This window comes from Zeugodacus cucurbitae, chromosome 4 (genome assembly GCF_028554725.1).
Source record: "Zeugodacus cucurbitae isolate PBARC_wt_2022May chromosome 4, idZeuCucr1.2, whole genome shotgun sequence".
In the NCBI taxonomy this organism is placed as follows: domain Eukaryota; kingdom Metazoa; phylum Arthropoda; class Insecta; order Diptera; family Tephritidae; genus Zeugodacus; species Zeugodacus cucurbitae.
Window position 1 is genome coordinate 1055764 of NC_071669.1, and position 14112 is coordinate 1069875.

Genomic DNA, 14112 nt, shown 5'->3' on the forward strand with positions numbered 1-14112 from the left:
TTTCATTAAATAAAACAGCGTTGTGTACATAAACACTTAATAAACTACAACAACAGACAAAACATGTAGAATAGGTATTCACTTTGCATTTTACTAGAATGTTAATAGAACATTTATAATATTTATGCTTACTTTTAGAGTTGCTCACGGTCTACAAAATAGTTCTACTGATTTCTATTTAATGATTTTCATTTGATTTGATTTTGTGTTATTTTATTTTATTTAATTATGTTTTATTTTATTTTTTTATTTTTATTTTATTTTTTTATTTTTTTTTTTTATTTTATTTTATTTTATTTATTTTATTTTATTTTATTTTATTTTTTTTTATTTTTTCACTTTTTTTTATTTTTTTTTATTTTATTTTATTTTATTTTGATTTAATTTAATTTAATTTTATTTTATTTAATTTTATTTTTTTTATTTTTTCATTTTTTTATTTTATTTTATTTTGATTTAATTTAATTTAATTTTATTTTATTTTATTTTATTTATTTTATTTTATTTTATTTTATTTTATTTTATTTGATTTTATTTGATTTTATTTGATTTTATTTTATTTTATTTTATTTTGATTTAATTTAATTTAATTTTATTTTATTTTATTTTTTCATTTTTTTTATCTTACTTTATTTATTTTATTTTATTTTTTTTTTATTTTTTCATTTTTTTTATTTTTTTTATTTTATATTATTTTATTTTATTTTATTTTGATTTAATTTAATTTAATTTTATTTTATTTTATTTATTTTATTTTATTTTATTTTATTTTATTTTATTTTATTTTATTTTATTTTATTTTATTTTATTTTATTTTATTTTATTTTATTTTATTTTATTTGATTTTATTCTATTTTATTTTGATTTAATTTAATTTAATTTTATTTTATTTTAATTATTTTTTTTTGTGTGTTTTTGCTTTTGTTTCGTGTTTGCGCATTTCTTTGTAGCATTTACTAAAACTAGAAAACAATAATATACATTTTTTAATTTTTTTATTTTTTTCTATTTTATATTATTTTATTTTATTTTATTTTGATTCAATTTAATTTAATTTTATTTTATTTTATTTTATTTATTTTATTTTTTTTATTTTTTCATTTTTTTATTTTATTTTATTTTGATTTAATTTTATTTTATTTTATTTTATTTTATTTATTTTATTTTATTTTATTTGATTTTATTTTATTTTATTTTATTTTGATTTAATTTAATTTAATTTAATTTAATTTAATTTAATTTTATTTTAATTTGATTTAATTTAATTTAATTTAATTTTATTTTATTTATTTTATTTTATTTTATTTTTTCATTTTTTTATTTTATTTTATTTTGATTTAATTTAATTTAATTTAATTTTATTTTATTTTATTTATTTTATTTTTTCATTTTTTTATTTTATTTTGATTTAATTTAATTTAATTTTATTTTATTTTATTTTATTTTATTTATTTTATTTTATTTTATTTTATTTAATTTTATTTTATTTTATTTGATTTAATTTAATTTAATTTAACTTCATTTTATTTTATTTTATTTAATTTTATTTTATTTATTTTATTTTGATTTAATTTAATTTTATTTTATTTTATTTTATTTTTCTTTTATTTTATTTTAATTTATTTTATTTTATTTTATTTTATTTTGATTTAATTTAACTTAATTTAATTTAATTTTATTTTATTTTATTTTATTTATTTTATTTTATTTTATTTTGATTTAATTTTATTTTATTTTATTTATTTTATTTTATTTTATTTTAATTTGATTTAATTTAATTTAATTTAATTTTATTTTATTTTATTTATTTTTTCATTTTTTTTATTTTGTTTTATTTTTTTTGTTTATTTTATTTTATTTAATTTTTATTTTTTTTTTTATTTTAATTTAATTGTTTTGTGTGTTTTTGCTTTTGTTTCGTGTTTACGCATTTATTTGTAGCATTTACTAAAACTAGAAAACAATAATATACATTTTTTCATACATACAAAATATGCTAAATATTTATATTTGTCACTATATATTCTTTGTTTAATTAACATATACACTTTTTCATTATAAATACAAAAATAAAATGTACAACATTTACATTATTGTGCGCTAAGTGACTACTGCATAATTGGACATAAAGAGATAGGTGGCAACTACAGGAAAGCCTAAACTTTGAAGCGCTATTTTTTATAATTTTTATTTTGTTATTTTTTGTTGTTTAACATCAAGTATTTGTTTTGCTAAGAAAAATTATAAAAATTGTTTTGAAAGCATTTTCATTTTGTGCTTTAGCGCCTAACAAACAATTTGCCAATTAATATTTTTTTTTAATTTTTTGAAATTTATTTAATTTATTTTTGCACACATTTTATATAATTAATTAAATGTTTTTCTCTTTTATATACATACATACATATGTGATTAGCTAATAACTTGCTCTCTAAATTTGTCCACTTATTTCTGCATTGGCACTTGGCACCCACGCGCATGCGCAAACTGCCTGACTGTGCTGAATTGCCTGGCGCAGCGTTTCATGACAGGGTCTCACGCTACGCTGCGCCCGGCATTTCTATAAAATGTCACTTTTCTGCAGCCAAAATGCCAGTTATACTCTTTACAAAAACTTAACTAGTTTTTTTTAGTTTTTTTACATGATGGTTTATATGGTTTGTTTTAAAAGTTAACAGTAACTATTTGCTATTTACACATACAATTTATTTATTAATAATTAAATACAACACTTTTTTTATTTTTATTTAATTAATTTTTTTTTAAATATATTTTTTTAATGAAATTGTATTGTTTTTGTATTTGCAATAAATTTGTTCAGCTATTAAATTAGCATTTTGCGTTTAGATATTTGTTTTTGTTTCTTTATATATATGTACATATGTAGTTTATGCTTTGTAATATATATATATATATATATATATGTAGTTATGCAAACACAGTCACGCACACACAAGCACACCCACATTCACGCAAAACTCAGCCTAAACATCTCCTCACTTGTTGTTGTATTATTTTACATTTTATATATAATTTATATAATATATTACTATAAACATTAACGACAAACACAGACACACACACACACACTTAAACTAATGCACATTTTTCTTTTAAATATAAATAAATCTTATATTTTGCCTTTTCAGCATTAATTTTTAATATTTTTTTTATGTATGTAATTTAACAGCACTTCACTTATAATAAAATGTAATTTATTTTTTTTTTTTTTTATTTTTGTTTTTTTATTTTAATTAAAGTGTTTTTTGTTTGGTGAAGAAGTCTTATAAATTTTGCAGCTTACAATTAAATGGGCAACACAAAGTGCAATTTTTTTAAATTTTTTCTTTAATGAAACACACATACATACACATTTCTGATAAACATTTCTGATAGACAAATTGCATTAATTTTACAAAATATATATATTTATGTGTGTACAAATACATATATAAAGAAGTTGGCGTACAAATAATTTTTTTTTTTTTTTTTCAATTATTTATATATAATTAATGTTTGCTGCAAAGCATTTGTTGTTGTTTTATTTTAGCAAAATTAACATTTTTTTTTATTAAAATTTATTATTTAAGTTTTCTCTTTAGTTTCATCAAATAATTTTAACCAAAACTAGTCTGGTGTCGGCTGACTAGATATGTATATATTGAAATTATTTCTAATAAAACTAACGCTTTGCCAAGGGTTCTGCACAAAAGTAACGTTACGCAAAATTTCGTTGTAATTTCTTCGGAGTAAGCTTAAACTCAACTATTTGACTTGAGAAAATTAACAAAAAATCAACCCAGACTAATGTCTACACTTGGTCTCCAAATCACTTGGTCCGAAATACAGTTGGAAAAGCGTTAGTTTTTCTTTTTAATATTTATTTTACGCATTTAATTATAGTTTCTTTCAAATTTTGTTCTTTGTAGAGTTCCAATTATTAACGGCACAAAGTTATACGTTTATATAAAAATATTTTGAATATATGTATGTGGGGAAGTGTGCTACGTGTGCTGTTTGAGATCAAATACTACATTTAAGCATTTTTCAAATTCTCCAAATTGTTGACAGCAATTTTTAGATTTTTAGCGTTGCAGACAATGTATATACAAGTGATAAAGCGAATAAACAGATTTTCGAAATCGACAACATTTAGCTCAACTCTACAATTATGTAGTAACTCTACTGAAAAGCTACGCTTTTATATATGTATTTCGTTCGCGCTTTATTTACATTGTTGTTTTTGTTATAATTTTTTATAATTTTTGAGAAAGTGCAAATTTAGTGGTTTAGCAAGTAAAAATAACGGTGATTTAATATAGAGTTCAATACATTTTTTAAATAAACAAAAGTGGAGAGTTTTTGTAGTTGTATAAAACGGAATTTTGTATAAATCTACAGACAAGTAACACACAATTTGCACAAAAAAAGTATTTTTTTTCTTTCGAAAAACGGTATTTTCCTGAGAGTAACTGTATAAATTTCCCCTTTTGCAAAGGGCATGTGTCACGCACCGCCTTTACAGTTGCCGCAAGCGCCGTACGCGTCACGTCTGTTTTCGCTAGAAGTTCACAAGCGCGTCCAAATGTGGACGTCACTTAAACCGTTAGTGTCTTTACAACCGATTTTTCCAGCATTTCCACACGAAAATATTGGGTAAATTTATGTAGCAAATAAATAAATTAATAAGTAATTTGATTTTTTTCTTTAATTTGACAAACAGCGTGGCGCGTCGGCACGTGGTCTGTTGGCTTGCACACAGTTGCAATATTACACAATACCCGAACCGTTAGTTCGTTCCACTACACCATCGGGGTCCCTCGTGCACTACACGATACTCTCACGATCGCGCGTTAACGCCGCCGTCGGCGGCATGTCACTGAAGACGTGCGGCGCGTGCACACCACTCGGCACCACACGCCGCAGCGACGCCTCGTTCGAACGCTTTCCGTTGCCCTGAATAATGCGCCACAGCCAGGTTGTGAAGTTGCTGCCGTTGCGCGTCGTTGGACCAGCGACCGACGAGCCCGAGGCTGAGGCGCGACTGCCGTCGATGTCCTGCGCGTAGCTAACGCTGTTATGACCAGTGTGGCCGCCGCCACCGATGCCACGCCCACTATTGGCGTTTGCAGGTACAGCAGCGGCATCCATGCTGGTGTGTTCCAGTGCCTCCAGCGAGCGGCAACGCTTTGTGAGCGCCAATATCTCGTCGGGTGGACTGGTGAGGGACGTTTGTCGTCGTAGTAGCGGGGATTGGGAATCCTCTTCGATGGTCATGCCGCCGTTGCAGTTGTTGTTGAGATGCTTATATGGCAGCAAAACCCCGCTGGCTGTGCCACCAATAACAGCACTACCGCCACCGGTGGAAACGTGGCTGCCACTGCGTCTGCGATTCAGTAGCGTGGATGCGACGGGCACTATGCTGGGCTGTAGACTGCCACTATGACCGTAGCGCAAGCCACCATTGTCACGCATCAGCAGTCCAACATCGTCATCGTAGTCTTCGCCATCCAAATTATTCGGTTCAGTATTCACGTTGACTTCCTCGATCTCTGCGCTGCGCATATCGTCCACTTCATCGTCTGCGACGCCATTCATATTCGCGTTTTCGAATTTGGTAGTCTTGCTCTCTCGTATGCCGAGTGCTGCAACAGCATCCAAGGAGCGTGAATTGTTTTTCGACAATTTGGACGGCGGTAGTTTTACGGGCTCGTTACGTTTACGTAGCTGCATAGGCATGGGGTCAAGGGAGCGTGTCTCGCGCAGCAGAAGCGATTGAGCGACGGTGGGATGTCTGCTGATATCACCAAACTCATGTGTGGAGACAGAGGATGGCAGGTTTTCGCTAATAATGCGACGATGCGGACGCACCAAGGCCAGCGGCTTGTGGCTGGGCGAGCTTGCAACGGAATGTGGTGCGCGGAGTGCACCTACCAGCAGCGCACTACCAACAATGCTCGTCACGCCAATACCGCCAACACCACCAACCACGCTACTATCGCCTGCGCTATCACAATCCCCGTAACCATTTACGCACTCATTATCACAGTTCGTTTCGTTTTCGGAATGCTCCAGCGTGTTGTGCGATGCATGTGCTGACTCAAGCAGCGTGCAAGTCTCACCGACGCTCCCACTTCTCTCACCTCCCGTCCCCGCGCCAACATAACCGCCATAGTAACTCATGCGCTCCGGTATGCTGTTGCCGCCAATGCCATTCAGCGACGGCCGATCGTGACGACGCGACGACAAGTGCGGCGAATCGCGCGCCACGTAATATGTGGAACCTTGTAGGCTATAATTTGACTCGATATCGGTGCGTGGCACCATGGAGGTGCGCCGAGAGCCACCGCCGTAGAAATGCATGCCCACGATGCTCGGCTGGCGCGAGTCACTATTCAACTTTGGACTTTTGCGCGGTCGACAAAAGAGCGGCGGTGGCATGTCGGTCATATCGACCTGTTTCCTTTGTATAGCCTTTTCCGTGGCGTCTGTCAGCCAGTACGTGACTACGTCACCCTTGCCCTTCATCGACACAAGTCCACGCTTCTCAGTCACATAACCACCAAGCTTGTCGAGCGCTTCTTTGCATTTACCTGATATGTGTATCTTCAAAGCCTCGCCGTTGGACTCCATACGCGACGCAGTGTTCACGGTATCACCGAACAGACAATAGCGTGGCATCGTCAAACCCACCACACCCGCAACCACGGGACCAGTGTGCATACCGATGCGCAGCTTGAGTGTTTCATTGGGTCGGTGTGCAATGCGATGCTGTTTGACCGCATGCAGCAGATCTAGCGACATCGAAGCAATTTCGCCAGCGTGGCGATCGCCATTTTTGATCGGCAAACCAGAGACCACCATGTAAGCGTCGCCAATGGTTTCCACTTTGTACACATCGTAGCCGCGAATGATGCGATCGAATACCGTGTAGAGATCGTTTAGGAAATTCACCACTTGCAGTGGTGTACTCTCCGCTGACATAGCGGTGAAGCCCACAATGTCGCTGAAGTAGATAGTGACCTGCAAAAATCAACGTGTTAATATGTGTTCCGTGTGTTAATAACGGTTTTACGGTCTCGCTTACCAAATCGTATGACACTGGTTCGACGCCTTGGCCCATTGTTAACTTCTCCGCCACAGTTCGCGGCAGCATGCGGTGCAGCAAATCTTCGGTTTTACGTTTCTCCTCACACAACATACGCGTGCGGTCGGTTACGATTTCCTCCAAGTTGTTGGCATACTTCTCCATCATTTCCATCATCTGATCCATGATATTCTTCGTCTTACCACCGCGCATTTTCTTCAAGCGATTCCTTAATGAATCGAAAAAGAATAAATGTTAGCTACCACCAGCGGTAACTTATGTGTGTTTCGTGGTAATCTTACCGTATAGTTGGAAAGTCAGGTCTTAACTCAGGATCCTCGCTCCAACAATCCTTAATACAATCAAGCACATAATCAGGACACAACTCGTACTCCCTTATGCACTCTAGTTCGGGTCGAAATGGTATGCTGCCTGCCATTGGCCGCTCCTTCACACGATCGACAATTTCCTTTGGCTCATAGGCGATCTGGCCGAATGGCCCCTTCCGACTCACTATCTCGTACATGATAATAGCGAATGCGTAAACATCGCCTTTTTGGGTGCCATACAAGTGTTGATTGCGTAGCAGTTCGGGCGCTTTCCAAAATTGGTCTACAAATTAAAAAGAGTACAGTGTAATGAGTTTTTGAGTAAGTTTATGTTGTAGTGGAGCAGTTTTTTTTTAACTTACTTCTGTAGTGCTGATGTTCCCCTATGGATTCGCTTTCCGCACAATTTCTCAGTTCATGCAAACCAAAGTCGGCCACTTGCAGCATCCAACGCGAGGTCACCACACAATTGGATGATTTCAGGTTTCCGTGGTACATCAGCTGCGAGTTGTGTATGTAAATCATGCCCTGTAATGTAAGCATTCAATTAGTACCGTTAAGCGTTGATTAGCCACCCTTCGCGCATACCTTAATCAAATCGTGTATGAGCGAAGCGATGAACAGGTTGTCCAACTTGATGTCCTCATTCTCGATTATATCGTAGAGGCTGCCCTTGGCACAGTAATCGGTGACTAGTAGAATACGTGTCGGCTCCACACAAGCCCCAATAAAGCTATTTATATTATCATGGCGTAGTTCGCGTAACAAACGCATCTCCTTCATTATCTCGCGCGAAATGTCCCGTTTGCGCGGGAACTTCAGCTCCTTGATGCGAACGACTGCGCCACGTAAGCGCGCCGTCGAGGTGAATACTTGATTTGAGCAACGCGAACCAAACGATTGGGCACTCACTAAGCTCAACTGTTTTTGCACGTTGTTTGTTGTAGTCAACGTCGTTGTTGAGCATAGAACAATGCATGCCATTTAGATGCGATTGCGAATGCGAAGACGCCATGGCAAAGTTAACGGAGCGCATGTCGTTAGGGAAATGAGCCGGCATTGATGATGGTCGGGCGATTGACAACAATGCGGTTACCGTTAGCATAGACGACGCGTGTTTGTCGGTTCGTGTGTCCACCATTTGCGGAATTGTAGCATCGTTGAATATTTGACATGGAAATGGCGTACGAAGCGTGGAGCCAGCAGCAACAGCGGCGACATGTGAAGGAAAACATAAAGAAAAATAGAAAGAAATTAGTGAGGCGTTAGTGAGTCCCACATGAAGTGGTTGCTAATGGCGTGACTTCAATTAGGAGTGACAGAAAGACAGACTGCCAAGCTTAGAGAGTGCACGGCTTGATCACATGCCGAATGGTTTACGTGGCTGAGTACGGAAACTAGAATTACCGAAGCAAAAAACGGTCTTTATCTTAGCGCAGTTGGTTGTAGAGAAAGTCATTAAGGATATGCGGTGAAGTGATGACCTCGTTACAATGGAATTGCAAATGTGTGCAGGAACAAAATATTTGTCGGAAACCGTTGATTGGTCGAGTCATATGACGCTGATTGAACTTCTACAATGCTGTGGAACGTATGACATTGTGTAACGGCCGCTCTACAGTCAGTTTGAGTACAGAAGAAGCCTTGCGTTAATGAGACAACTAGTGGATCCTACTGGCTTTAACTCAAAAAACTAACGCTTAAAGCGCCATATGATGAGTTGAATATGCGCTACTTTTTACAGCAACAAACAGCGCTGACATTAATAACCTCAAGCCACAAAAAACCGAACGGAAGAGGCTTTAAATTGGTGCGAGAAAACGAATCTGCATTCACATGTTTATTTAATAGAGTGTCACGCATCAGTATGCCATACAAGAGCGACGACACACGCCTCGAGGCAATAACGAGATTTAGCAAACGTATGCATTGGAGAGAATGAAGAAGCGACGCCAAACGTAATGCCAACGACTTTAACGAATGCAACGTGATATTTCTCACGTACCAATACCTGGCTCGTGTTTTCTTTTGCGCCGTTTGGCCTACCCTCTCAATGGTAAACAAGTAAACAGTCGGCTCTACAGGCGCAATATGCCCGATTCTACTGCGCTGCAGTCGAGCGTTCAATTTAAGCGTGTGGGGCATGTGGCATGTAGCATGTGGCACGTGTGCGTGTGTGTGCGTTGATGAGTAAACAAATATGCAGATCGCTAGTTGCTTGAGTGGCTGTGGCTGTGGCGCCTATGTGACGGAATTGTCACGTTCCTGGAGTGACCGTTACGCAGCAAATTGCCAAAGAACGTGTGCAGAGTAAACGATGCACCTTAAGGATAGCACATATGGGCAGAAGATGTGGAAATGTAGGCTTATTTTTGTCATTCAGCTATCAATGCTGCTGCGTTTGTATTGCTGAAAGTAATAGCTGTAAGCTGAATGGTGGGGAAGCAACAGAGAGACAATCGATGTATTGCTGTCATAACGGATTAATTAAAAATTGCGTAGGACGAAAAGAACTCTGACTGGCTGGCAGAATGAGTTTTGACATGTTAACGAGTTCGAAACAAAGGATGTACACATATGCATATAATGTATCAAGGTCTGAGCTTTAACAAGACCCCCAGACAGGACGGGCATGATTAGAATGGTATTTTTAGATTCCTTTGAATAATAAATCAGTTATTTCATACTAACTGAGATCCATTCGAAACGCTATTCGGTATTCTTTGCTTCAAACAAGTGTGAAAGAAACAAGGTTACTCATACGACTAGGTGTCCGTTTTCAGTTTTCAGTTTTCAGTTATACTAAGTAATATAATCTTCAAATCTTCGCATTTATTTGTTTACAACTCACCTTACTTGGCGATGCGACTATATCATTGCCCGAGTAGCCCTTTATTTCCGATATGTCAATTTTCCACAAGAGACCTTCGATCTCCAGCTCGATTTTCCACTTTCGATAAATGCTCATTGTGATGACACCGGCACAGAATAGCAGTAAACCAAGTACACCGGCCGCCACCACCGATGTAATGTGACGATCATCCTTTTTGCACAGCTCGTTTGCGAAACCGCACATCGGCTCGTCGAAGGGACGATCACCGCCCGAGGGCCAATCAACGCGCACCGAGCCATTGATGAGTTTGTATTCCTACAAAGTGAGAGAGGTATCGAAAAAAAAGAAAACGGGAAGAAGAAGAAAAAGAAAAACAATTTTAAGCGACAGGTGAACGGCTAAAAGTGGCACTCATATATAATATAAAAGATGCAGAAAAATTTATAATAAATGCTATGAATATTTGTTGTTGATGCACTAAACGCATAAGCAAAGAAACCAAAAACAAAAACAAAAATGACGACTCACTCACTGGAATATCTTCCCCTTGTTGGAAATAGGCCACGGGCACCATATGCGAATTGCAGGAAACATTATCACTGAAATAGTGTTTGTGCGGCTTGTAGGCCAGCACCGAGAAATTGCCTTCGGAATCACCATTCTGGTCGATTTTTATGGTTGCACCAGTGATACCTATAAAAAAAATAAAAAAAAATAGATCAAATAAAATTTTCAAATATATTTTAGTTACACATATGTATAACCAATGAATAACTCGTTAATTATCATAAATATGTAATTCATGTCACCAATTACTCACTTCTATAAGTACGATTTTTGATAATAGTCTCAATTATTCTAGTTCCATTACTAGCTACATCGTATATCACATCATCCGTTAGTATGCGCTCCTCCTGGCGCAGCAGTTTATCCAACGCCCAGGCATAGAGCTTAACGGAATCATAGAGGTAAGCGGCATATATAGAAACAAACTGTAAAAGAAAAAAACGAGAAAGACATAACGGTAAATAAACATGACAGCAAAAAAATTTTGAATTGCATAAATACATATTTGAGAGCGTACGCGGCTCGTGGCTGACATTAAAGCCTTGTGGAAATAACGGTAAAGCTATTGTTTTGAATTGAATACTTGCGCCGCCAAAAGAAAACAATTCATAACTTGTTAGCATACTTGTAGGCGCCTGCAAAATCAACAAAGCGCTACAGCTTGGCTCCTTAGCTCCATTGGGCGCACCTTCAATAATTTGACAACGCTTTTGGCATTCACAATTTATCGTGTTTGACGAAGGCGTATGCCCAGTCACTTTAGTGGCAAATTCGCATAATTGCCAAATTAACATAGCAGACATATTTTCTGTATCTGTAACCAGTAATTTAGTTCGACTAAGTACTCATTGGACACTGCATTCTTTTGGCCGCTTAAGACGCTTATTGAGCTAATTGACTCGCCGCTTCAGAAGCGGAATGGCATTCTTGTAACTCAGAAGAGTCGTTGATATCAATTTACTGTCATCTCCATCCACCTCACCAGTTCACCAAGGTGAATTCTACTTTTTTTTTGGCTATCACTGTGCCACTTGTTACTTTGGCATTTTGCACTTCAAATTCTAGTATTCAGTATTAACTAGAAGCCTGTGTGAGTACTCACCTTAAGATATTTATTATGGTAAAATAACGATGGCACAAGAAAGTCGAACGGCTTCTTCGCATTGTACTGACGCACTTTGGCCGTGAAATCTTCATAACTGTCCGTGGGTGGCGTGGAGGCCACGACTAGCAAACTGCGCGCCAAATGCTGAAAGCTATCCGTTTCGTGGCAGACCTTCATCGCCTCAATTTGCTCCGGTTTGCGTAAATACTTTTCGGCTTCTCTAAAAAGAATCAGTGCAATTTCGATTATTTTTACAATTTTTAATTTCGCAATCATTTGATGTTAAGAAGAAAAAGAAGAAGAAGAAGAAGAATAAGAAGAAGAAAACTAAGCAATAAACTAATAACGGTGGAACTAACAAATAAAAAGCAATTCTACACCCGAAAGTGGTGTAAGGAAGGCATGCCAATTAAATGAAATGGCTTTTATTATAGTTTGTATGTGTGTGTGTGTTGTCATGCTGCCAAGAAGACTTGTTGAGAATGGCGAATTAACAGCAGGCTTTCAATATTGGGTGTGTGTGTGAGAGGTAGGTATATGTGTGTGTGGTTACTTACTTTGGTGTATAGGGCATCATATCGACAAAGATGACCATGTATTCACCTTTGAGGAACAAATTGGCCGTTTCCATGGAGAGCATAAAGTCGACCAGTGAGCCCGCCGAACCGAGGAATACATAGATGCGGGTGCGATTCATTGTATTTTGCACAGTCTACAAATAAAATGAAATCATAAGCACAAGGTAATGGTAATGATAATACAATTTTACAAATACAGTACACAAACAGTCTGCGAATTACTACGCGTTAGTTTTAATGGGAAAAGTTTAAATGAAGGCAATCAAGTTAATTAATTAGTGCAAGTGCTCACAAGCAATTTTATGCTGGGGTTCTGGTCATTTAATGCTACTTTTAATGAACTTAAAAGAGAAATCTTCGAAAGTTATTATTATTTTTATGAGGCAACTTTCACTATATACAAAGGTACTAAACTTATGCTATACTATTTCTCAATTAAATTTTTTTTTTCTGCAAAATCATAAATTTTTAGGTTATAGTAAACATATTTGAGGCCCATAGTGAATTTCATCCTTTGAAAATATTTAATTGTTCTATCGAAAAGTTCCAAATGAAGAGTACATTGCTTGAAATTGCAATTAAAAGCAAGAACGCCTAAAAGTATGCTTGTAGAAATGATAAAATATATATTAAATGGCTTCACTCTAATAGGAAAGTATTAAAATATATAATATAACCTTCAGAGTAACCCCTTCCAAACACTCACCTGATACCAAAAACTCGTACGACAACATGGCAACCCTAATGCACAGCATTTCGGCATATTCGTAAGAAACGATTCCTTATGGTTTATGGTCATATTCCTCTTGGTGGCCTGTTCTTTGAGCAAATCAGCGACGGTCGTCCACAGTTCGTCATGCAGAATGGAGAATTTCTTCCAGCCATAGTAACGCAAAAGCGAAATCACTGACTTAATTACCTGCGTTACAAATGAATAAGAACACGAGGAGGAAAAGGAAATGGACATTAATAAACAGCAGAAATTATACAGCTATAAAATAAGTGATGAAACAGTATGAATGCTGGAGTGGAATTCTTCATATTGCCACATTAAATTATATGTTAATTAATATTCAGTAGGTCTGCCTGTATTATTTGGTGGCCTTTAGTGCAGACAATTGACGGTATTTTTGCAATTTAATCTTAAAGCTTCTTACTTCTTTTATACTCGTAAGGATGGGCTCATTTAAGAGGAGGAAACAGTAAAAAATATTATAAATTAAACATAAATCCATATTACACTCCTGGATGAGATAATTCAACCTTTAATTGTACTCAATTAAGTCAATAATGAAGTAATTAACTAATTAAGCTATTAATATTTAATTGACAATGAGATAATTCAACATTTAATTGTACTCAATGTAGTCAATGATGAAGCAATTAACTAATTAATCTATTTACATTTAATTGACAATTTAACTGTTGTAACTAGAAATCTGCAAACAATCTGTTCAGAACGCCATCCAATGATGCTATTTTCGGTTTTGATTAATTTTAATCACACTTCTCATTCAATTATATCTTAATTGTCTCAACTAATTAACCTGTTCGAATATAGTATACTAGCATTAAATTGAAGCAAACTGTACGTCCTTTGCTTCAAAATAAGC

At 35.3% G+C, this 14112-nt stretch overlaps 1 protein-coding gene across 2 annotated transcripts in view; it reads right to left on the minus strand.

Annotated features, from left to right (window-relative positions):
• Positions 1–1769: 1769 nt before the first annotated feature.
• LOC105215858 (receptor-type guanylate cyclase Gyc76C) overlaps positions 1770–14112 on the minus strand; it is a 99100-nt gene continuing 86757 nt past the window's right edge. For both annotated transcript variants that reach the window (XM_029044047.2, XM_029043960.2), the window contains exons 7-17: positions 13206–13418; positions 12479–12633; positions 11919–12141; positions 11070–11241; positions 10782–10942; positions 10268–10564; positions 8005–8337; positions 7779–7944; positions 7390–7699; positions 7088–7316; positions 1770–7023 (exon numbers count right to left, since the gene is read on the minus strand). In XM_029044047.2, the coding sequence (XP_028899880.1) occupies positions 4828–7023; positions 7088–7316; positions 7390–7699; positions 7779–7944; positions 8005–8337; positions 10268–10564; positions 10782–10942; positions 11070–11241; positions 11919–12141; positions 12479–12633; positions 13206–13418 (4455 nt within the window). In that variant the 3' untranslated portion in view covers positions 1770–4827. The remainder of the gene's footprint in view (positions 7024–7087; positions 7317–7389; positions 7700–7778; positions 7945–8004; positions 8338–10267; positions 10565–10781; positions 10943–11069; positions 11242–11918; positions 12142–12478; positions 12634–13205; positions 13419–14112) is intronic.